This window comes from Salvelinus fontinalis, chromosome 15 (genome assembly GCF_029448725.1).
Source record: "Salvelinus fontinalis isolate EN_2023a chromosome 15, ASM2944872v1, whole genome shotgun sequence".
Classification (NCBI taxonomy): Eukaryota; Metazoa; Chordata; class Actinopteri; order Salmoniformes; family Salmonidae; genus Salvelinus; species Salvelinus fontinalis.
This window is the reverse complement of record NC_074679.1, coordinates 38,375,877-38,401,201: the sequence shown is the minus strand read 5'-3', so window position 1 is coordinate 38,401,201 and position 25,325 is coordinate 38,375,877. Positions and strand designations below refer to the sequence as shown.

Here is a 25,325-nt window from a genome sequence, read left to right as displayed (position 1 = left end):
AAACTGAACGTGACTTAGCATAGCTTGCTAACTGGCTAGCTGTACGCTCGCGCAACACTTCGTGTTTACTTTAAAGCAACACAGACATGTCTGCGTGTCTGCGGTCGAAACAATAATTCTGTCAATTTCCTATCTACAACTTCAGCAACTAAAGCAAACTACATGGAGACACTGATATAGCTATTTTCTTTAAATGAATCCACAAGACTGTCAAGCCAATCTTGATGGACTTCCAGTGCTTAGCTAGCCGACAAGCAGGCCTTGCGTTGCATACGCAACATTTCGTCTGCACCAGCGGGTCATGAACTCATAAACAGTTGTACAAGTGGGAGCGAAGGGAAAACAAGCACAACAAACGTTGAATAGAACAACAGTAAATACCGTTTTAGCAGCTTCTGCCCATGTCCTCCCCTTCTTTTTCTTCGGTCTCTCCCTCATCGCTGCGGTCTTGTGCTGATTAGTGTTGAATATGACAGTGTGTTAGTTGAAATGTTGCTTTAGTTACCGCGCAAGACCGACCGCTTCTGCCATATTGGGCTTTTACTGCTTTACTGTAAAGAGTGTGTCATGTGACCCAGAGAGAGACGTCATCTTACTGTACAAATGACAGCTGTCACTGGCAAACACGAGTATTTACACACATTTGTTTTACTTCGCTATAAAAAAAATACATAGCTATTAAAATAATACCATGACCTTTATTACTGTCAGAACATGTGACTATTTTCGGGAGATGGTGGTGTTTTAGGCTAGAATAGAATATTAGTCTATCGAGTAAATCCTTTAAAATTAGTCAAATTCATACAAACCTTTAGGCTGGTGCTTTTTTTTCTTCTCCCTATTTTTGGTCAATGGCAGTTCATTTGACTTGAAATACAGGTATTTTATATTTTCCCTAAAAAAATGTAGGCTCATGCATGTTATTTATAACAGTTTGTACCATTTATTCTGATGTTTCAATACATCTAAAGCTAAACATTACTTCAGTCATCATCTGCATAAGCTATAATAATAGCAAAAAATATATAAAATAATGAAAAGCTCAGCTTCACAATATTTTCCACAAAGTCTTATGCAAATCTTTTGGTTACAGACAAATTGTATTTGGTGAAATAATACACTTTGAAATTGTTGATTGCATAATGTAACACAGCAAATAAGCATATATGATATACATTGGAATGTTCTATAATCTATAATCAGGGGCTCCCTGGAATGGCACCTTCCAATGGAGTATAGATGGCTGAGGAGGGTTTCTGAGGGTGAGGAGAGCACTGGGTCTGGGGTCCTTGTGTTATAGAGCTGGATGATGAAGAGGATGAGACGCATGAAGAGGATGAACGAGGTGCCTGGTACCTGGGAACGAAGAAAAGGGTATACAGCAAAAACGAATGCATATAAAATTATGAAATTCATAGCTCTAAATGCTGACAATTATTAGTAAAGTCGGAAAGACTAATCAGATAATAGTTAACCAGCCAATTCTGTAGCAACCCTAATAGAGTCTTCCTCTGCAGGTTAAACTCAACAGGTTACTACAGGTACTGTAACTCACCAGGATCGTGACTTCCGGACCCTTCCTGATGCAGTGGTCCTGTCCCTGAAGGGGACGTTGACTAGCAGGTCTCTCCTGGGGCTACCGGGACCTCCAAAGGCCTGCTCCAGGTGTGCTCCATTAAGGTTGAGGTTGTACATGGTGGGTGGGCTCATATCTAGCTCCAGGAGCATTACATTCTCAGCCTATAGCAATAAGGAATGAGAGAGAAAGAGAGAGGAAGTTTAATGTAATGAACGGTGACGATGGAAAGCATCTGCAATTGATGATTCAATAAAATGGGTGGAAATTGTGTTCTGGACATTAATCAGCACAGGATGTCAATGGACCTCAAGTATGAGCAAAGTTATTTTTTTTTATCATATACTGTCAAATACAACTGATTAAACATTTTCCATCTAGGACATGTAATACATTTAGCAAAATTAAACTACACTAAATTTCAATCTCAAATATATATATATATATATATATATATATATATATATATATATATATATATATATATATATATATATATATATATATATATATATATATATATATATATATATATTTCCATAGATAAAAAACCTAGCACCAACCCACCCGGTATCTAGATTGAGCTCCTGTTGTGACAGCCATCTGTGCATATTGGCTGATAGGTCTCTTGTATCCCACCACAGAAGTGGGCCTTCGTTTCACCTGATAAGCCAATTTACTGCAATAAGATGTGTACGGGAGGAAAGACTAGTTTAGGAGTTATTTAAGGAGTTAAAAGAAAAGTATAGATAATATCATATTGTGACAAAGTAGTCCATTTTTTAAATACTTTTATTCCAGGTAGAACTCTTTTGGGTTCCATGTAGAACCCTCTGTGTAGAGGGTTCTACATGTAACTCAAAAGGGTTCTACCTGGAACCAAAATGGTTCTACCTGGAACCAGAAAGGGTTCTTCAAAGGGTTCTCCAATGGGGACAGCCAAAGAACCCTTGTAGGTTCATTTTTTTTCTAAGAGTGTAGTATGGACTAGTGTAGACTGGGTGAACTCACTGACCTTTCTGAAGTAACAGAGGACCTAAACCTCCATTGGTCCTCCTCACTGTCAAAGTGAAGCCTGTTCATAATCTTGTTCTTTTCTTCAGGAGGGATGAAATTCTCAATTAAGAGATACCTGCAGGTAAAACATCAAAAATATTGTAAAAAGTGAGCCAAATTGGCGTAGTGTGTGTGTGTTGCGTGCGCGCTTGCATGATTACAGGTTATTAATACTCACTTGAACTTGAGTTCTCTGGTGAGTTCATTCTGTGTCTGCTCAAGCTCCTGTCTGGTTACTACATGCTCATCAATGACATCCCCAATCTCAGCCTTCACCAACTGCAGCTTGGCATACAACTGGATCAACGAGAGAGGAAACACAATAGGAGGACAGAATAACTCCATTAAATATGAACATCCTTATCAAAATACCAGGAATTAGGAAATAGGATTGTGTCTCAAATCAGTTCAAATTAAATATGAGGTCATAATAATGATCCTACAGTAGATGGGCTTTATGTATATGGAAGGACTGGTTAGTTATCCGTTTTACCCTTTTCAGCTTCTTGGTCTTGAGATCCACCTCCTGCTGCAGGGAGGAGAAGGTCTCTCTTAGCTCTCCTGTCTCCTCATCCTGAGCCATCACCTGCTGCTGGATCTCTCTCTCCCGTCTTATCTAAATACAAATAAAAATGACTTTTATTCCAGGGAAAGTCCTTTGTGGAGTCATGGTTCATTCATGCAAACCCAATACAGCTAGGCCTAGCCTACACTCAAATAATATGAGATAAAAAAATGACATGCGAATGACATGGGACAGGTAAAACTTTCACCATGCCCACAGACTCCCCCAATATATATATATAGCCATTCTCCATGATGCTGACCAAAATCTAAGATATGTAAAAACAGAGGGGAAAAAAACAATGCATAAACCTGGATACACATTGAGAAATATTATATTATATAGAATTACCACTTTCAACTTGGTCATTACATACAGCAATATTTCCGATATACTGGAGGGATAGCCTAGTTGTTTTGTGCCTTGGCCACGACTCCCCCAATCTATCGTAGCCTATTGGTTTGTAGACGATCTCTCACCTGCTCTGCAATCTCTTGCCTCTTCAATTGCAGCATCTTCTGTTGCTCATTAGTGTGGTCAATAATGTTCTTTCCCCCAGCCAATATTTTGCTCTCCATAGCCTGGAGGGAAAGACACGTGGCAACATGGATAATTGATTATTGGAAAGACTGATGCTGTGTATCATTGCTCATATTAAATATATCAAAATGCACTATTGTCTCATATACAGAAACAGAGTAAATAATCATATATTTATTGTCACCTTGTATTTCTCAATAATCTTTTCCATGGATTCCTGTTCCTTCTGCATGTGGTCCATCATCCTTTCATTTTCCATCTGCTCCTTCTCACCAAATGGCTTCCATTTCTCTCTGGCCCCTGGGCTGCTATGGGCGCTGGTGGGGAAAGCCTTTTTGGGGCTATCCTCCACAGAGCTAAATCTATGTATCGGTATCGTGGCTGTAGCAACATTTTGGAGACGGCCCTCTACAGAGTTATCCATGGAGTTGAATCTACTTATCGCTATACTTCTTTCCTCCTCTTTCTTCCTCTTGCTTTCCTGTTCTTCCTTTATATAGTATTTTGCATTCCGCTCCCACTCTGCTTCCAGAGCCTTCCACAGTTCCGCATCCCTTTCTCTGTGGGCTACATCCTCCACAATCATACTTTTAGTCAGTCTTCTGCTATTCCTTCTCCTCCTCCTCTCCTTCGCCAGCGTCCCTCGCTCCTCCAGTTGGGCCTTCAGGCGGGTGATCTCCTCCTGAAACTCTCTCAGCAGAGCATCCTTTGGATCCTCGTTGATCTTGGGTTTGTTCTTTATATTTTTAGCCCTGTTAGCGTACCTTAGGGTCGTTAGGGACTCTTCATAGTTCTTGGACGCTGGTCCCAGAGTGGCTACCATGACCGTCTTTGCATTGCCACCTAGTGAATCCTGGAGCAGGCGGGTAAGTTTAGAGTCCCTGTAAGGGATGTGTGTGCTCTTCCCATCCACCAGAGCTGAGATGACATTACCCAGTGCTGAGAGGGACAGGTTGATTTTGGTAGCCTCTTTCAGGCGTTCCCCATTAGCACCTGTCTTTCTCTGGCGTTCGCTGCCAGCCAGGTCAACCATGTTCAGCTTCCCAACCCGTATGTGGTCCTCTCCATCGGCACCTTTCTCACTGCACTCCACCGTGATCATGAAGATGGCATGGGACCGCGAGCTGCGTTCATTCATATTGGTGAACCCCACAGACCTGGACTGGTCTCCTATGTTCATGACATGTTCGATCTCCATGACATTCTTGCTGACAACCGAAGACAGGTCTTTGACATAGACACCTGAATCTGGGTTTTCTTTGAGGTCTAGTTTCTTGTTGTTGTCCTTACATAACAGATCCCTGACCTCCTCCCGATAGATCTCTAGATAGGATGCCCTCACTAAATATTGCTGATTCTGAGACCTGGAGATCTGTGTAAAAATGTGGTTAAATGAATTTGGGATGATCCCTCTCTCATTGTCTGTGGGCATACCTAGCATGGTGAAGGTTTTACCTGTCCCAGTTTGCCCATAAGCTAATATGGTCCCGTTGAATCCTTGCAACACGGAGTCTACAAGGGGTCTAACTGTGTCGTCATAAATATCGCTCTGTTTCGACTCAGAGTCGTAGACTGCATCAAAGGTGAATGATTTCACGAGCTCTTCAGGTGACGCCCTTGGGTTCCTCAATGTGATCTGCCCCAGTTTTGTATTCACCTCCAATATGTTATCGTTGTCCATCGTCTCCTCTCTCCTGTTGAATGGGCGGCATCGCACCACCACCTTCACAGCCTCGCACTGTCTCGACATATTTATTCCTTCGATCCTTGACCGTAAAATTGATTTCTCCGCAACACTTCCACTGTATACGTCGCTAATCGCGCATCGAGATTACACGTTTTGCACCGCAGCTCCGCTGAGCAATACTCAGGTAAACCAATTCATGTCATTCGCAGAAAATGATAACATTCTGTAATCGGACACACCTAACAACACGGACATACCCTGCGTAGACTACATGTCTTTTCTCCAAATCTGAGGAATATTCTCCTTGATCCTGACAATGATAACTGCCTCCACCATTCTCATCAAACGGCATGCACCGCACCAAGGCTTCATGGTACAAAGGATGCTGCGCCACCACGGCTGGAAAATACCGCCGTCGGCCAGCCCTGCCCAACCCCGTATACGTCCCCAGTCCCCCGGTACACACCCTTCGCTCTGCTGCAGACAATAGGAACAAGGCATGTGACTCACGCCAACGAATTGGATTAAAGGGGCAATCAGCAGTCGCTACATACATTTTTGGACTTAAATTGAAATGTACCCATTGATTCTTCAAGAATATAACTTCCATTCCTCATGAGCTTAGTTCAAATGTTCTACCATCTGAACCCAAATGTAAGCTTGTTTTACTCCAATGTCTATAAACCAAGTAAAATGTAAACAAACATTATATAACCTCAAAACTATCATTTAATGGATGGCCAGCCCTTGCATCATAGCTCTGCCTGTGAATTGGAAAGTGGTTACATTTCTCCAGCCCCAGCCCTCTGCTTTTTTACCCGAAACAGGGGTGGAAAGGACTAGTTTCTACTGCTGATTGCCGCTTTAAATCAAAATCTTGTAACTAGTAACTAGCCTAATGCAATTCTTTAATACATGTGATCAAATAGGCCTAGGAAACAAATGACCCGTTTAGCCTACACATTTGACTTCAGCATAATTATTTATTCATTTACTGACTCTAAATATTCATACAATCACTGCCCAAACCATGGAATAAAGACCTTGATAAATGTATTAAAAAAAATATACATATAAAAATGTTTACCTCATTAGTAGATGACAATCAATAAAACATGAACAAGCCAAGAAGAGTAGGACAAGACCAGTCACTTATGAAGGCTGAAATGGCACCCTATTCCCTTTATAGTGCACTCCTAGACTAGGGCCCCATAGGGCTCTGATCAAAAGTTGTGCACTACATTGGGAATATGGTGCCATTTGGGATGTAGTGATGGATTTCATTTACATTTGCATTGTGGGAAGACTAAGATTCCCCTTGGTTCTACTCCTGCCTCAGATGGATAATACAGTAGAATATTGTCAAAATGTTCAGAAAATACAAAAACCAACCAAACCATAAAAAATAGATTCCTGTTAGTTATGAATTCTGAAATCTCTGACAACTTGAAAACATTTATTTTGTTTTGTGATTTGTAAAAACAGGCCACTTTCATGATTTCTCTTCTGCAACCCAAACTTTAACTTAAAGGGATAGTTCAGAATTTTGGCAATGAAGCCCTTTCTCAATGTCCCCAAAGTCCGATGAACTCGTGGATAGAATTTGTATGTGTCTGCGTCCAGAATGAGGGAAGTTAGAGGTAGTTTTGCGAGCCAATGCTAACTAGCGTTAGCTTACGTTCAGTCTTTGCTCGAAGATAGTTCGCATATGGTTTTCACGAGTTAATCTTACTCTGGGGAAGTAGATAAAGGGTTTCATTGCCGAACCATCTCTTTAAGCTCAAGGCTTATTTCTTTAACAGACAAATATACGGCCTAGGCCCATTCTAATGGCAGCCTGCTATTAGGTGGTAGTGATTCATGGTGGTGAGGAAAGTCACTTGTGGAATTTCTTGCTGGAGTCCTTGGCGTGATCCAGCAGTAGCTGACAGGGGGTAAAGTGGTTACCGTAAACCTCCTCATACCTCTTCATCTTCTCTACTAGCTTGTTGGCACCAAAGGTATCCACAAACCGGAAAGGACCTGAACAGAAAAGGTTTAAAGAGAAGGTTGAAACATGGTTAGTTAGGATTACACTTTTAAAAGCGTCATCCCATGATGAAAGCATTTTATAATAATATTGAGCTATCAGATAGCTCAGTCTGAAATACTCAAATTAGATAGTGAAATTATTTTAGTCAAGTACGGCTCCACAAACTAAACAGGGAAGGTCAAAGAGAAGGTACAATAACACTCCTAATTGTAGCACAACAAAAGGCTCTCTGCCTACTGTTAAACCTGAAAAGAATTCAACACCACATACAACACTAAAGCGGTTTATGCTCATGTCATGTGATCATCCTGTGTGTGTGGCTCAGCTGGTAAAAGCATGGCGCTAGGTAATGTGTTCAATTCTAACAGGGATTAGATACACATACTAAACATGTACACACTCACTGTACTATAAGTGGTATATAGCACAGTATAAAGCAGGAATATTCAAATCTAGACCTCGAGTCCAGTTCCACTGCTGATTTTCATTCTTGTCCTTTTAGTCAGGGACTGATTTAGACCTGGGACACTAATTGGGGGCAGTTAATTATGAGAATTAATTATATAGAACAGAAAACCAGCAGTACTCTGTCCGGACCTCCAGGCTCATAATATATGAATACCCCTGGTATGGAGTGAACACCCACCTCCAAGGCAAGGGGGGAATCCCAGACCAAACACAGCTCCTATGTCTCCCTCCACAGGGCCGTTCAGGATCCCCTCCTGCAGACACATAACTGCTTCGTTGACGAACCGAGAGACCAGACGGTACTGGACATCAGAGTCTGAAGACCTGGAGAGAGACAGGGTTAAGTGGTGGTGTGGTGAGTGTATGATCCTATGTGGCTCCGTTGGTAACAGAGTGGAGCTAGCAAATGCAAAGGTATTATGCATTCAATGTACTTTAAGTCGCTTCAGGAGACATTTCCCCAGTGGTTACTACTCACACTAACGGGTTTGGTGTCAGTTTATATTTCTCCAAGACGTCTTCAATATCGGGGTTGACGTCTTTGCTTTTGAGTCCTGGCGTATAGACGTAGCAGCCCTTCCCTGATTTGCGGCCTGTTGATTAAATTAATTGGGTATGAGATATACCAATGATGATGACCATGCATTTCCCATTTGCCACTACATTTTTCTTCAATTCCCCACGTCCTCTCTCTCCTTGCCTCCTCAAACCTCAATGGACGACAATATTCAAAGTCCCTCCCCAACGCATTTTGAGACAAAGGCACAGTGAGAGGATGCAAAGAGTCGAGGAAATATTGATTAAGAGTCTTCGTCTCAACGTCCTACAAACAAGATCATTTACCCTTGAATCCTTTCTCCACCATAGTCTTCAGCACCTCAACGTTTCCACCTCCGAACCTCGATCCGAATGCTTTGCCCAGGTCCTCAGCTACATGGGCAGCCACGTCAATGCCCACCTCGTCAGCCAGTGTAGCAGCGCCCACTGGGAACCCAAAGCCTGTGGTCAGGGCATCTAGCTTCTTGGGGTCAACTCCCTCCTGAGAACACACACAGCCCAACATACAAGCGGATCTTTTTTTAATCTGTTATTATTGGGACGCATGCAATACCCACGTCAAATCAACATTGTATATGACAATAGAGTGTCCGTTTCCGAATACCCATACTTGCGTCTTAAATAATAGGCTGTTTGAGTATGAGGGGAAAAATTGTGTTTTCACATTGTGATAATCAAGTATACCGGTACTTTAAATGCCCGGATGTCATACTCATTTCGACAACAGATGATAATCTGATATGGGGATGTGCTACCGAAATGAACCAATAACGTGAAACAACACAATCGCGCATTACAAATTCTCAGTATGCGAAAATGGAACGTTTTATAGTGTGTGAATAAATAAAATAAAAATTCAATGCACACTTCTACAATGCATTGGAAGAGGTGGGCTTCGAGTGACGGGACCTAATTCTCTTCAAGTAGCTAAACAACCAAACTAGGCTACTTACATTTACATTTAAGTCATTTAGCAGACGCTCTTATCCAGATCGACTTACAAATTGGAAAGTTCATACATATTCATCCTGGTCCCCCCCGTGGGAATTAAACCCTGGTCCCCCTGTGGGAATTGAACCCACAACCCTGGCGTTGCAAGCGCCATGCTCTACCAACTGAGCCACACGGGACAACTACTTAAATTGGGAAGATGCCGAATAGCGAAGCTTCTGAGGTGGTGTTCAAACAGTGGTGGAAATAGGACCCAATTTTCCTACTTGAGTAAAAGACACTTTAAAAGAAAATGAGTGAAGTGAAAGTAACCCAGCAAAATACTACGAGTAATTTGGTTTGAAATATACTTTAGTATCAAAAGTAAAAATAATTTCTTATATTAAGCAAACCAGACGACTCAATTTTGTAATTTTTTTTTTACGGATAGCCAGGGGCACAGTTCAACACTCAGACATCATTTACAAACGAAATTATGTGTTTAATGAGTCTGCCAGATCAGAGGCAGTAGGGATGACAAGAGATGTTCTCTTGATACGTGCGTGAATTAGTCAATTTTCCTGTCCTGCTCAACATTCAAAATGTAACAAGTACTTTTGGGTGTCAGGGAAAATGTGAGGAGTAAAAAGTACATTATTTTCTTAAGGAATTAAAGTAAAAGTAGTCAAAAATATATATAGTAAAGATACCCCCAGAAAACTACTTAAGTAGTACTTTGAAGTATTTTTACTTAAGTACTTTACGCCACTGTGTTCAAATGAAGACTAAGTTATTTTTGTGCTCCTTGCATCGCAGGCTACATCTTTGAAAAGAGTAGTATTTTTTTTTTTATAACCAAAGTGGATTTCTGTTTTCTCATTGAAAAGTGTGTTCTCTTGGCCTTCCTCAGAGCTTTTAAAGTAAATATTAAACCATCTTTTGATTTCTGATTGTGTCGGTACCGGGGACTCGGAATGTGGATACGTTATTGATGTCATGTTAATCAGGCCTTTTGATTTCAACATATGGATTTATCTAGTTTTGTAAGCTAGGCTACCCATTTAATTATAGGGCGAATGTGATAGTCTGTCTATAATCAGCCTGAGAAGGTGTATAACCATTGCTATTCTAGTCAGAGTTTAGAGAAATTAATCGAATTGCAAATGAGCTGTCATCAGGCTGGTTAATGTGATGCATGTCTGTTGAATTTGAAAAAATCGACCTGCGCTCGGCCCCGCCCCACCTACTCAGCCAGTCAGGAGCAGCTACTGCGTTTCGGCCGTGGCATACTGCATACTTTTTACTAAACGGTACATGCTAAATAGTACGCGACGATGAATACATAGTATGCAGATTGATTGTACGCTAGTATGGGCATTCGGACATGTCCAGTGTGTGTGTGTGTGTGTGTAATAACACTAACCTGTAGTAGTCTCACTGCCTCAGCTAACATAGGAGCAAGACACCTGGTGGTGTAGAACCCAGGTCCATCCTGCAAACACAAATGATTATGGACCCATGAAAAGCATATATATATATATATAAAATCCATGTATTAGCATCATTATGCTTATCAACACGCTTAGGGAGAATACAGGAAGTAAGCACTAAGCAGAAGCTCACGCACCCCGACAACGATGATAACTTTGCCCTGCTTCAGGCCTACAGCTACAGCAGAGGCAGTGGTGTCTTTAGAGGTCTTATCTGTAGTGATGATCTCCAACAGCTGCATCTTGTCCACTGGAGAGAAGTAGTGCATGCCAATCACCTACACGAATAGAAAATACAACTTTATTTACATGTATCCATTTACACAAAGAACCAAATCGTGCTCTTAAACAATCTAGAAACCTAATACTCCACAAATGACTTGAATGAATTTTGATGACAGGTATTCCTATCAACATTTGAGCTTTTATAATAAACAAATGTCTTTACAGTGTTACATATTAGTTTCCAGGGCACAACATGTGCTTCAAAAGCAGCTAGAATTCATATAGGCAGTATCTCAATCAATTTTCATGTGGTGCTCCTAAAATGTTAATTTAAAACCTTGCCTACAATACAGAAACAGGAGACAGGCTCGTGCCCCTATTGGCAGTACTGGTTCAGACAAGGCTTGCTTACTTACTTATACAGAGATGGCAACAACAAACAAAACACTCACACAGTACCCAGCCCCAACCATACAACACATGTAGAGAGGTTATTGTAGACAAAGGGATCCATAAGGGACAGCCTTTTGTTAAACAGGAATGTTAACCCCATTGAACTCTTAGTAAACATACCTTTTCTGGCCTAATGCTAGCAGCAGCGATATCTTTGATGGGGAGAGCAGACGTGTTGGTAGCAAATATACAGTGAGGAGGGATCACCTGCAATCAAAACACAAAAGTTAATTTAGAACAAACATCTAGTCCAATAAGAAATGCTTATTCATGTTGTGAGAAAACGCTTTCTGTTCCACGCCCTAATGAACACAACGCTAATTTTACCATTCAGTGCTACTTACAGCTTCCACCTCCTTGATGACTCGGTGTTTGATGTTGATGTCCTCAAACACTGCTTCTATGACCATGTCAGCCTTCTCAAAGCCCCTGTAGTCCAACTGGCCAGTTAAGCTGGCCAGTGTGAAGTCCCTCTCAAATGACGTGATGGTTTTCTTTTTGGTTTTGTCATTCAGGCTGGTGAGGAAAGTGAGGGCAGGTTTAATCTCAGTACCTATTTACATTTTATGTTAACAGTCTGTCAAGAGTGAATAAGGCAGGTTCAACAACATTCATTTAGTCGCTTCAACAACTACAACTATGCTTTAAAGGGATAGGGAACCGGGTGACAGGTCGCCTAGCGTTTAAGCGCTTTGGGCCAGTAACAGACTAGGTGAAAAATCTGTTTAGTGCCCAGGAAGGCTAATTGGTTTCCTTACCCTCTAAGCAGTCTATGGACAAGGTATGACAGCAATCCATGCTTTGGTTTAGTTTCCCCTGGCACTGTTTGGGTGAACTATGGCCGGTTCCCCAGACACAGATTAAGCCTAGTCCTGTACAAAAAAAAATGGAATCTCTCCAATAAAAATGCTTCTTAGTCCAAGACCAAACTTAATCTGTAGGAAACCATTCCTATGAGTTTAAACTGCAACCCTCCTCTCTGTGACCCCATATGCCAGACAACCAGGACATTGTGTAGCCGATGTAGAATCGATAGCTAGTTAGCAGTGACCTATTGCTCTCTGGTAAACCCACCCTTTGTAGACCTGCTGCTGGCCCCTGCTCAGGCCCTCCACGGTGGTGTCTTTCAGGACGGTGTGAATGCCCTTGTCCACAGTCACCTGGGCAATGCCTGCACCCATCAGACCTGCTCCCAAGATGGCCAGGTTCCTGGTGGATCAGGGATGAAGAAACACATTGTTAGAATACAATAGATTGGAATGATTGTCGACCAAGGAGGATTTTTTAAATTACTGTTTTTCCAGTTACCATGTTAACTCTTTACTAGGGCTGACCCCAATTAGTTGACTGGTCGATTGTTTGATCATTAGGCTGTTGGTTGACCGAGATTTATTTATTTAATATACACTACCGTTCAAAAGTTTGGGGTCACTTAGAAATGTCCTTGTTTGTGAAAGAAAAGCACATTTTTTGTCCATTAAAATCACATAAAATTAATCAGAAATACAGTGTAGACATTGTTAATGTTGTAAAAGACTTGTTGCTGGAAATGGCAGATTCTATATGGAATATCTACATAGGCGTACAGTGGCCCACTATCAGCAACCATCACTCCTGTGTTCTAATGGCACGTTGTGTTAGCTAATCCAAGTTCATCATTTTAAAAGGCTAATTGATCATAAGAAAACCCTTCTGCAATTATGTTAGCACAGCTGGAAACTATTGTTCTGATTAAAGAAGCAATAAAACTGGCCTTCTTTAGACTAGTTGAGTATCTGGAGCATCAGCATTTGTGGGTTCGATTACAGGCTCAAAATGCCCAGAAACAAAGAACTTTCTCGTGAAACTCGTCAGTCTATTCTTGTTCTGAGAAATGAAGGCTATTCCATGTGAGAAATTGCCAAGAAACTGAAGATCTCGTACAACGCTGTGTACTACTCCCTTCACAGAACAGCGCAAACTGGCCCTAACCAGAATAGAAAGAGCAGTGGGAGGCCCCGGTGCACAACTTAGCAAGAGGACAAGTACATTAGAGTGTCTAGTTTGAGAAACAGATGCCTCACAAGTCCTCAACTGGCAACTTCATTAAATAGTACCCGCAAAACACCAGTCTCAACGTCAACAGTGAAGAGGCGACTCCGGGATGCTGGCCTTCTAGGCAGAGTTGCAAAGAAAAAGACATATCTCAGACTGGCCAATAAGAAGAAAATATTAAGATTGTTCTTTTGCCAGAGACACTGGACAGTGTCCAGCACAGTCACTGGATCTCAACCCTACTGAGCTGTTGTGGGACCAGCTTGACCGTATTGTACGTAAGAAGTGCCCATCAAGCCAATCCAACTTGTGGGAGGTGCTTCAGGAAGCATGGGGTGAAATCTCTTCAGATTACCTCAACAAATTGACAACTAGAATGCCAAAGGTCTGCAAGGCTGTAATTGCAGCAAATGGAGGATTCTTTGACGAAAGCGAAGTTTGAAGGACAGAATTATTTTAATTAAAAATAATTATATATATTGTCAACGTCTTGACTATATTTCCTATTCATTTTGCAACTCATTTCATGCATGTTTTCATGGAAAACAAGGACATTTCTAAGTGACCCCAAACTTTTGAACGGTAGTAATATATATATTTTAGTACAAGTGAAAAGTTGACACACCTACTCATTACAGGGTTTTATTTTTTACATTTTTCTACATTGTAGAATAAGAGTGAAGATATCAAAACAATGAAATAATACATATGGAATCATGTAATAACTAAAAAAAGTGTTACACAAATATAAAAATATATTTATATCAAAATATATTTATCAAAATATAATATATCAAAATATATTTTAGATTCTTCAAAGTAGCCACCCTTTGCCTTCATGACAACTTTGCACACTCTTGGCATTCTCTCAACAAACTCCATGAGAAACACATTTCAATTGACAGGTGTGCCTTGTTAAAAGTTAATTTGTGTAATTTATTTTCCTTCCTAATGCGTTTGAGCAAATCTGTTGCATTGTGACAAGGTAGGTGTGGTATTCAGAAGATAATCTTTTACCAAATAGGGCTATGGCAAGAACAGCTCAAACAAGCAAAGAGAAATGACAGTCCATCATTACTTTAAGACATGAAGGTCAGTCAATCCGGTAAATTTCAAGAACTTTGAAAGTTTCTTCAAGTGCAGGCGCAAAAACTCATCAAGCGCTATGATGAAACTGGCTCTCATGAGGACTGCCACAGGAAAGGAAGACCCAGAGTTACCTCTGCTGCAGAAGGTAAGTTCATTAGAGTTACCAGCCTCAGAAATTGCATCCCAAACAAATGCTTCCACGTTCAAGTAACAGACACATCTCAACATCAACTGTTCAGAGGAGACTGTGTGAATCAGGCCTTCGTGGTCAAATTGCTGCAAAGAATCCACTACTAAAGGACACCAATAATAAGAAGAGACTTGCCTGGGCCAAGAAACACGAGCAATGGACATTAGATCGGTAGAAATCTGTCCTTTGGTCTGATGCTTCCAATTTTGACATTTTTGGTTCCAACCGGCGTGTCTTTGTGAGACGCAGAGTAGGTGAACAGATGATCTCCACATGTGTGGTTCCCACCGTGAAGCACGGAGGAGGTGTGAAGGTGCTTTGCTGGTGACACTGATTTATTTAGAATTCAAGGCACACTTAACCAGCATGGCTACCACAGCATTCTGCAACAATACGCCATCCCATCTGGTTTGCACTTTGTGGTACTATAATTTGCTTCTCAACAGGACGATGACACAACACACACCTCCAGGCTGTGTAAGGGCTATCTGACCAAGAAGGAGAGTGATCGGGGGGGGGGGGGGTCAATGAAAAGTACAATAAATGTAAAATGCACATGAAATGGATTCAGTCTTATGTCAGATTAACATTTTGTCCTCACCTTCAGTCTAATAATTCCAAACTGTTCCCTTTTCCTTGCTACCATGGTTATGCATTCCACATTTCTTCTGTAAGAAAACTTCTATTTTGCCCTATCCATTTAGGCTAATTCCCACAAGTGTAAGGGGTTAAAGGTTAATGTCATGACCTTTCTGAAATTATGACATCAGCATAAATGTTTTGAGCTCCAAAGACGTCAGAGCTGCGTCTGATCAGTATTCTAATATTTGTAATACAATTTGCATTTCTCACTAATTAAAACATGAAAATAACTATTTAACTAGTTTTGGGTCAAAGGTCATCACTTACTTCACAGGTCTCTCAGGGACTCCAAAGCGGTTCTTCTTGCATGCCACTTGGCCGTGGTAAAGGCCGATCAGCGCATTTGATTCAGAGGTCATTGCCAGTTTGCCAAAGTTCTGTAACAAAATAATAATTGTAAAATGTTTCATACAAAACCATTCAACTTATTGATAAGCACATTATGCATTTTTACGGTATTCATAATCAATCTAATCTAACTCAATGTATATTCTCTCACCTGTGCTTCGGCCAAATAGCCTGAATCTGGGCCCTGCTCCAAGCCAGCCTTCACACTCTGACGGGGGAAGAAAGGGGAATGAGAAGTCCTAAGTGTCTTTTAATAAAAACCAAGGTGTGAGTTAACCCAATCTGGAGCTCTGCATCTACTTTCAAAAACAGCTGCCACTTCATATCATTATCTCACTAAAATCATCCTCATCATTATTGAATGAATAAGTAAATGACAAATTCCTCCTACCTCAATGATTTTCAAGGGGGCAGGATACAGTCCCTTGCTCATCTTCATGACTTTGGCTGTGACAGTTTTGTAGATCTGTTGCCGCACAAACTCAATGCCCATTACGTAGTCTTGGACTTCTGCAGAGGAAGGAATGAAAAAAAACAAGGTTGTATACATGCATAAAAACAAGACTGAAAGTGTGATGGTAACATATGGCAAGGTTGGAAAACAACAACCATGAGGCCTACATTTAAAAAGCCTGCCTTTGTTTTATGTAGATTATATACACAGGTGTGGCCAAATCCCCCATTTCTTCTAAATTAAGTTAACTTATTGGATTTCCAACATTGAAGAATTTTTTTATTTTTTGTCAACTTAAAAAAGGCACACTATGCAGAAATTGCTCCGCCATTTGCCGTTTGCTAAAATTAGAATAATTCGCCTAACTTCAGTTTGTGACAAAACAAGCAAGTATAATGTAGAGAATCATTGTACCATCCTAAACCACAGTGAAATATCATTTCCATTACCAAAACTGTTGTATGTTCAGCTGTTTGAATCTTGTGTACAAAACCAAAAGTAAAAGATTCAAAAACTTCACTTAAGAACGGGAAGCATAGAAATAGTGCACATAGAAGAGATCAACCGCTTCTTAAACAGATCTAAAACTCACATTTCTATGTGAATTTGGCCAGGTTGCCCAAAACGTCACATATTTCAGCTTTTAGTTTACAATTTTGACTTAGAAAATAAAGACAAATGGCATAGACAATTGTTGGCATTCCAGAGCTATCACTCAGTTCTGCAGCCTTTGGCAAAGATAACCCCCGACAGGTTATTCTTACATCCATTATTATTATTGAGCTCCACCCTTCCACTAGCAATTTGACCAATTAAACAAAAGTAGAGCTCTTTGGTAATACAGATCTGCTCCGTGTTTTTCCCGATGACCAAATTAAGCACTCAATGAAAATAACACCCTTTCTACAATCAAACATGGGGGAGTTTGATGCTGTGGGGTTGCTTTGCAGCCTTTGTTACTGGGGGTCTCAAACATTGGCTTGGCATCATGAAATCAGCAGATTATCAAGGTGTTTTGGAGAACGAAAACTGTGTCTCCATTGAAGGTTGAATCTTCCAGTAGAACAACGACCCCAAACGAATCAAATAGAACCTAGGAATTGTTCAAGAAGAAACGCTTGACAGTTCTGGAGTGCCCAGCAAAGAGTCCAGTACTGAAACACATCTAAAACCTATGGCAAAATATGAAAACAGCAGCTGGTGAAGAATTAGAGCAGTCTACAAGTAGAAAGGCGCAGCAAGCTCATTGATGGCTACAAAAAGCATTTATCTTGGACAAGTCTTAAACAAGTACTAGCTCCCGGGTGCCAATCATTTTGTCCTTGGCATTTGCCAAATTATAAACGTAACGCTGCAATGTGTAACTGTTTAAGGGAGCAACCAAATTAACATAGAAATGCAAGTTATAGATCTGTAATTCTCATTGAAAGCATGTCTAAGAAGCTGTAGATCTGTTCTGTGCGTGCCATTTCTATGCTTCCCGTCCATAAGTTCAATTTTTTGTGTCTTTTACTTTTGGTGTTGTGCACCAGCTTCAAACAGCTGAAAAAACAATATTTTTGGTTATTGAAAATATATTTCACAGCGGTTTAGATGGTACAATGATTCTCTACACTTTGGTTGCTTGTTTTGTCACATACTGAAATTAGGTGACCTATTACAATTTTAGCAATAAGGAAATGGCAGAACGATTTCTGCATATTTCACCTTTAAGTTCACAAAAACAAAATTGGTTCTGCAATGTTAAAAATCCAGTAACACGGTGTGGATTAAAAATATATATATATATATTTTAATTTATTTTACAAGAAATATAGAATTATTTATGAAGGGTGCCAATATATTTGCCCACAACTGTATATTCATTCTTGGCATGAGTCTTTATTTTTGGGCACAATACCAAGTGCCATGTGCCATACCAAGTGCCTACATTGTATTTGGGTCTAATACTTACTCTGCATCATGCCTTTCTCCTTGGTGAGAGAGATCTTCTTGTTAACAATTCCTTTGGCACACTGTATGGCAACCTCCTCCAGGTACTCAATCGTCCTCTCCTCTGGATTCTTCAATCCAGGTCCTGGAATATCAAAAGGGCATAAATTAGAAGCATTTAGACACCATACCTGAAAGTACCTGACCTGTAAAAAAATAGTTTATTTACCTTAATGAACATTTCATCAATAAGCTTTTATTTATTATAATATTAATTAAATTAGTTAAGAGATTACTATACCTAGTGGGTCCACTAGCTGGTGGACCAGACCCATCTTCTTGGCTTTGTCTGCCCTGATGTTTCTTCCCGTCAGCATCATGTCAAAGGCACCGGGAATACCCACCTGAACACAACATATATTGATATTTATGACAACATTCCATTTAAATAAATAAAAATGTATATATATATATATTTTTAATCTGCTGACAACAAATCAAGAAAATCAAACACTGCTACAACAGGCAAATACAGTGCTGCAAAGCTGATCAGCTTAAGAATACTGTAGCACTCTGCAGTTGTCAGTGTGCATAATGTAGCGACTATGATTTGCTGTTGCACTGTGCTAATCAGTCAAATACTATTGTAGATCAAAGTTACTGTGCTATTCAGGTACGGTTTATGGATTTATAAAGTATTTTCCCAGATACTGACCATTTTAGGGAGTCTCTGTGTTCCACCAGCTCCAGGTAGAAGACCAAGCATCACCTCAGGAGTACCAAGGACAGTCTTTTTGCTCTTAGTAGCAATTCTATACTGGCAGGCGATGGCAAACTAAACACACGACACATTAAACACTGCATTTAGAAAATAACATAACTTGGGAGAAAAGGAACTAAACTCAAATTGGTCTTGTTATTTGAGAATTTTTTACATTTGTTTTGAAACGTAATATTGGAATAATATGATGTACCTTAGGACTTAATGTCTGTACGTTATTGACCTTTGTCCCATCTATGTACATTTTGTATTCCTGATGCTCATGGTGATAAATCAATTTCCTTCCTGCCAGAACAGGATCTGGCACCTCTCAGTTTGATTGTTTCCTTCCGGAACCCATTTGCCAGGATCCGGTAACTCTCGTGGCACGATTTTTTGTGTGTGTGTTTGCAATTCAAATAAAAGCAAATCACAGATAATTCAAGTTGACTTCTCTGTAGTTCTCATGCGTGTAAAAAAACGTCATGTGAAAACGTGCCTGATATTGTAAGAATTGATTTGGGTTGGCCGGACCGGGTTTATGGTTTGCACAACATTGTAGCCTAGAGACCAACTCGTGGCTCTTGCTGTGGTGAGAGAGACACACAAGTCTTTCTAGGATCTCTCTCAGCTCTGATCAGACATGAGCCTGCAACTCATCTCTCCACCATTGCACTTTCTTTTTTCCTTATTAGCATCATAGCCGTGGGAAGGGTGCTGTAGCACCACTGGTAAATTGAAATACATTTGCCAAAGATACAGAATTACTGCTGTCTGTTCAGAAAGAAATGGAATAATTCAGAATGCTACCCCGGGAGTAGGCCTATAATTTAGCCACGGAGAATTGAAAAAAATGTAATAAAAAAAGTTTATAATTTTATTAAATAGTCTAGCTGTGGATTGTGTGTAGCTCAGTCACAAGGCATGTCTACAGTCGTGAACGTGCGGCACGTCTGTCAGTGAACATCATGTAGCGAACAGGCCTTTCGCAATATTTCAAATAGAATCGCGGGGGGGCGGGGGAACAGTTTAAAAAGCAAACGGATCCTGCTGAAAAGAGAAGACTTATCTGTCTGTAGGCTACTAAGTCATCAACTTCCAAATAGGCCTATTGTAAAACAATGCTGATCACGCAAAGTAAAAGAGAGATAAGCTTTTGGCACAAGTGCATCAGCCAATCGCCAGTGAGTGAGCTGCACATCGTTGGGCGAGTCAGTGAAAATGGAAATCTTCTTTAGGACTATAATTTCCTCTTCATATTGTACATGTGTCTCCATACACCTAGGCCTAGACTATTGATGGAGTCAAGACAAGGTCGTTTTTTATTGATCTCAGATTGGCAGTGTCAAAGTAGCCTGTCATTCATGTGTTCCGGTACCTCAGAGCCCCCCCAGGTCACCACCCTCTTGGACTCACTTTTCCGTCATCTCCCCATTTCAAAATTAAGCACTGTTATTAGGCCAAAATAGTGTAATGGTAGCCACTTTGTTCACCTCTAAGCCTCCTCCTAAGCAGGGGCCATTGATGGCTGCAACAATAGGCTTGGGAGACTTTTCAATCCTCTCAAACATCTTCTGTCCCTCCTGAGAAAGCTTTGTGACCTCTTGGGAGGTGTTACAGGCCTGGATCATGCTGCAAAGGAGAGAAGAGAGAGAGTGTGTGTAGGGGGGATAAGAGTTAGGGTTGCAAAGCTACCGTTAACTTAGAAAAGTTAGTGGAATCTTCTGTAATTTTGGTAATCTATATTAACTTGGGTAATAGCGTTATTAATTACATAAATCTCATAGCGCTGTAAAGCAAAAAAAAAAAAAAGAAGCAATTTAAAAACAACAAATCATGAGTAGATAGACGGCCAAGAGACTGAAGGTTGATACAGTTCATGGCTTGATTGATGTCAGCGGAGGGAGGTGGTCAAAGGGGAGCGCTGGGAGCAGGCAGGCAGCACCATCCATGCAGTCTGTGGCTTCGGAATTCTAACTTAATAATTCTACTACGTACTAGCAACTGGACTAGTAGCTAGCTACTCTTCACTACTGCCAAAATGCAGCACACACTTGGGTGATGCTGCAGTAGTCAAGAGACGCCAGAAAGACACCACACCTCAATAGTAACTCAGGAGTAGCCGTATAACATAGTCCTCCATAGGAGTCATGGCCATCTATCATATATATATACACACATACAGTACCAGTCAAAAGTTAGGACACACCTACTCATTCAAGGACATCAAAACTATGAAATAACACATATGGAATCATATAGTAACCAAAAAAAAGTGTTAATCATATATATTTTAGATTCTTCAAAGTAGCCGCCCTTTGCTTTGATGATAGCTTTGCACACTCTTAGCATTCTCTAGCTTCACTTGGAATGCTTTTCCAACAGTCTTGAAGGAGTTCTCACATCTGATGCAACACTCCATCACTCTCCTTCTTGGTCAAATAGCCCTTACACAGCCTGGAGGTGTGTTTTGGGTCATTGTCCTGTTGAAAAACAATTGATAGTTCCACTAAGCGCAAACCAGATGGGATGGCGTTTTGCTACAGAATGCTGTGGTAGTCATGCTGGTTTAGTGTGTGATTTATTTAGAATTCAAGGCAGACAATGTCACCAGCAAAGCACCCCCACATCAGACCTTCTCCTCCATGCTTCACGGTGGAACCGCATATGCGGAGATCATCCGTTCACCTACTCTGCGTCTCACAAAGATACAGCGGTTGGAACCAAAAATCTCAGATTTGGACTCATCAGACCAAAGGACAGATTTCCACCGGTCTAATGTCCATTGCTTGTGTTTCTTGGCCCAAGCAAGTCTCTTCTTCTTATTGGTGTCCTTTAGTAGTGGTTTCTTTGCAGCAATTTGACCATGAACGCCTGATTCACGCAGTCTAGTCTGAACAGTTGATGTTGAGATGCATCTGTTACTCTGTAAAGCATTTATTTGGGCTGCAATTTCTGAAGCTGGTCACTAACTTATCCTGTGTAGCAGAGGTAAGTCTGGGTCTTCCTTTCCTGTGGCGGTCCTCATCGGAGCCAGTTTCATCATAGCACTTGATGGTTTTTGTAACTGCACTTGAAGAAACTTCTTGAAATTTACCAGATCGACTGACCTTCATGTCTTAAAGTAATGATGGAGTGTCATTTCTCTTTGCTTATTTGAGCTGTTCTTGCCATAATATGGACTTGGTCTTTTTCCAAATAGGACCATCTTCTGTACACCACCCCTACCTTGTCACAACACATTGGCTCAAAGGCATTAAGAAGGAAAGAAATTCCACAAGTTAACCTTTAACAAGGCACACCTGTTAATTGAAATGCATTCCAGGTAACTACCTCATGAAGCTGGTTGAGAGAATGCCAATAGTGTGCAAGGCTGTCTAGGCAAAGGGTGGCTACTTTGAAGAAACTCAAATATAAAATATATAAATGTTTTGTTATATATATATATATTACACTGAATATTAAGAACATCTCTTTCCATGACCGACTGACCAGGTGAAGTGAGGTGAAAGTTATGATCCCTTATTGATGTCACTTGTTACATCCCCTTCAAATCAGTGTAGATGAAGGGGAGGAGACAGGTTAAAGGATTTACAAGCCTTGAGACATGGATTTTGTATGTGTGCCATTCAGAGGGTGAAGGGACAAGACAAAATATTGAAGTGCCTTTGAATGGGGTATGGTAGTAGGTGCCAGGCTCACCAGTTTGTGTCAAGAACTGCAACGCTGCTGGGTTCACACTCAAGTTTCCCATGTGTATCAAGAACGGTCCACCACCCAAAGGACATCCAGCCAACTTGACACAACTGTGGGAAGCATTGGAGTCAACGTGGGCCAGCATCCCTGTGGAATGCTTGACATCTTGTTGAGTCCATGCCCTGACAAATTGAGGCTGTTCTGAGGGGGGGGGGGGGGGGTAGGTGCAACTTACTATTAGGAAGGTGTTCTTAATTACAGACACCTGTGATAATCTGAAGTACTCAAAAAGGCCAATAGATGTCATCTGATGAAAATAAAAAGGTACGCTAACCAAAATTCTTGAGTTACCTGGAAAACTGACAGTTTCAAGTAATATACCCTTCCTTAGCAACCCTAATCACAACACTTAGAACCTAGTACCCAAGAACCTTGCATAGTGCTGAAATACTTTATTCTAGACTAAAATGCAACATTTTCAATATTGTGTAGGCCTAGGTATCAGAACATCAAACAAGAATGAGTTCAGCATTTTGAGTACACAGCATGCGGGCCTAGGTGGCACCAAAGCTAATATTTTAATATTTTCTATAATATAATGTGAAAGGTGTGACTGACTTGATGTCAGCTCCTGCAATGAAGCAACCAGGCTTGGAGGAGATGAGGACAGCACTCTGGACTGCATCGTTGGCCAAGACCTCATTAAATACTTCTATCATCTCATTCTGCATTTGGACGGACAGAGTGTTGACCTGCAAACACAAGTATACACAAAAGACAGATTCAGATTTCAGCCTCATGCATGAATTGAAAAATGTACAAAAGGAAGATGCAATCATCCTCTTTATGTAAATTACTTTGGAAGTTGGGTCGTTCATCCGAATAACTGCCACATCCTCTTTGACTTCATAGTTGACATGGGTTCGGGCTGTGCAAAGAGAGCGAATATCTCACATAAAAATATATCAAATTAACAAACTCCATACTTTTATTAGGCTAATCAAATCTAATTAATATCCCACTAACCAGTCTTTCAACTTACCTGACATAGCAGGTGCAACTGAAAAGGTACGACATGAGATATCTAAAAATATAAAACAAGAAAATGGTTACATTTAATTCAGCTAGTTACAAAAGATAACAAGAAAACATACAGCTATCTATCTTAGGTGATACATGCGTCTCTGTATGGGAAGTCAAATAAGGCAAAACTTTATTTATTCTCAGCCTGGGGGTGTGATAACTCACGTCTAGTGTTGATGACAGACTCATGGTGGGAGGGAAATGTCTCTATGACAGGGTTCCCTAACTGGTGGCCCGTGAGTGATTTTACCCCCCCCCCCCCCCCCCAAAAATTTTGAGCAACATTTATTTATATTTGTTATTGATGGACATAAGACTAAAAACACAAGAAAATAAGCTCCAATCCCCAAAAAAAGATTGAAAATCTGTTCCAAAGTATTTCCACACATAATAAGAGACATGACCATATACAAATGTAAGCAAGGCTTTAAATTGTTACATTTGAGTCATAATATTATATCTGTTTGGGCTTCTTGCAGTCTACAATTTATTTGTAATTGCATCCTTGGAGGGCATAGGCCCACTCTCTTGGCAGCCAGGCACACCCACTGGAGAGCCAGCCCCAGCCAATCAGAATTCGTTTTTTTTGTTTCAGCTCATGAAACATGGGACCAACAATATACATGTTGCTTTTATATTATAAATACCATACATTTTATATATATATATATTTTTTTTTTTTTTTTTCAGTGTATATGATGATGCCTGCCTGCTCTATGGTTTGACCTCAAGACCCTGACCTCTCACCTAGATTCCCTAGCTACCACTCCATCAGTCAGGGACACGTTGATATTTTATAAACAATGAATGACAAATGGAAGCGTTTATTGTAAAGTGTAGATGTGTTTAGACAACAAAATTGCAGGAAAAGTTTGACTTGACGATGAGTGAGTGATCATAGTTAGCTAGCCAACTAGGCTAACATTAGCCAGCTAACGTTAGCTAGTGAACTTTATTCATGTGACGAAGCTATCTAGCAAACTAATTTGCTCAGGCGGTGAAAGTTTACTCAAGTGAACTTGTTATCTTCATCTAAATGAATAACAAATAGGTATCTAAACCTAGAGGTGTCTAGTAACGTTTTGTTGCTAGCACACTAAATTAATCAGCTAACGTTAACTAGCTGTCAGAAGTATACCAGTGGTAGCTAGCTAGCCAGCCAGGTTAGCTGCATCTCCAATAGAGACGCGTCTGTTTCCTAAACGTGGCTAAACTGTTGAAAGACAGTTGACTGTGGAATCAATTCCACACATTTCAACACAATTTTACCTGAGAGGACGTTATATCTCCTTGCTGTAATTCTGGAGAGTGCACCCAGGGCTCGAACACCAGCCATCTTGGAAGATCAAGAACACCGAAACAAACGGACTGCTGACAACCGGAAGACACATACTAAAGTGAGACAAACGTCTGCTGTGCCCCTTGCAGACAGGCGAGACATAAAAGTATTTTTATTGTAAAAAATATTCATATAATTTTGAAACGTATTGTTGATATGTGTAACAAAACATGAACGG

The 25,325-nt window shown here is 40.6% G+C and overlaps 3 protein-coding genes across 5 annotated transcripts in view; all 3 read right to left on the bottom strand.

The window, feature by feature from the left end:
• The window catches only part of LOC129811924 (putative Polycomb group protein ASXL2), a 30,329-nt gene extending 29,759 nt beyond the window's left edge, over positions 1 to 570 (bottom strand). For all 3 annotated transcript variants that reach the window (XM_055863680.1, XM_055863683.1, XM_055863681.1), the window contains exon 1: positions 382 to 570. In XM_055863680.1, coding sequence (XP_055719655.1) covers positions 382 to 438 — 57 coding nt within the window. In that variant the 5' untranslated portion in view covers positions 439 to 570. The remainder of the gene's footprint in view (positions 1 to 381) is intronic.
• A 350-nt stretch (positions 571 to 920) lies between these two features.
• On the bottom strand, positions 921 to 5,895 carry LOC129811925 (kinesin-like protein KIF3B). The gene is made up of 8 exons (XM_055863684.1): positions 3,922 to 5,895; positions 3,677 to 3,778; positions 3,126 to 3,248; positions 2,811 to 2,929; positions 2,592 to 2,708; positions 2,144 to 2,255; positions 1,556 to 1,740; positions 921 to 1,356 (listed from the first exon to the last, which is right to left on the bottom strand). The coding sequence occupies exons 1-8, from the start codon at positions 5,485 to 5,487 to the stop codon at positions 1,200 to 1,202; spliced, it is 2,481 nt and encodes an 826-aa protein (XP_055719659.1). The 5' UTR covers positions 5,488 to 5,895; the 3' UTR covers positions 921 to 1,199.
• A 492-nt stretch (positions 5,896 to 6,387) lies between these two features.
• Positions 6,388 to 25,200, bottom strand: hadhab (hydroxyacyl-CoA dehydrogenase trifunctional multienzyme complex subunit alpha b). The gene is made up of 20 exons (XM_055863679.1): positions 25,078 to 25,200; positions 23,768 to 23,809; positions 23,583 to 23,653; positions 23,344 to 23,477; positions 20,523 to 20,661; positions 18,985 to 19,104; positions 18,571 to 18,673; positions 18,292 to 18,414; positions 16,275 to 16,393; positions 16,035 to 16,091; positions 15,803 to 15,912; positions 12,655 to 12,789; positions 11,925 to 12,096; positions 11,701 to 11,787; positions 11,040 to 11,180; positions 10,836 to 10,904; positions 8,768 to 8,963; positions 8,403 to 8,517; positions 8,103 to 8,248; positions 6,388 to 7,446 (listed from the first exon to the last, which is right to left on the bottom strand). Exons 1-20 carry the CDS (start codon positions 25,142 to 25,144, stop codon positions 7,301 to 7,303), a joined length of 2,292 nt encoding a protein of 763 aa, XP_055719654.1. The 5' UTR covers positions 25,145 to 25,200; the 3' UTR covers positions 6,388 to 7,300.
• Between the last annotated feature and the right edge of the window lie 125 nt (positions 25,201 to 25,325).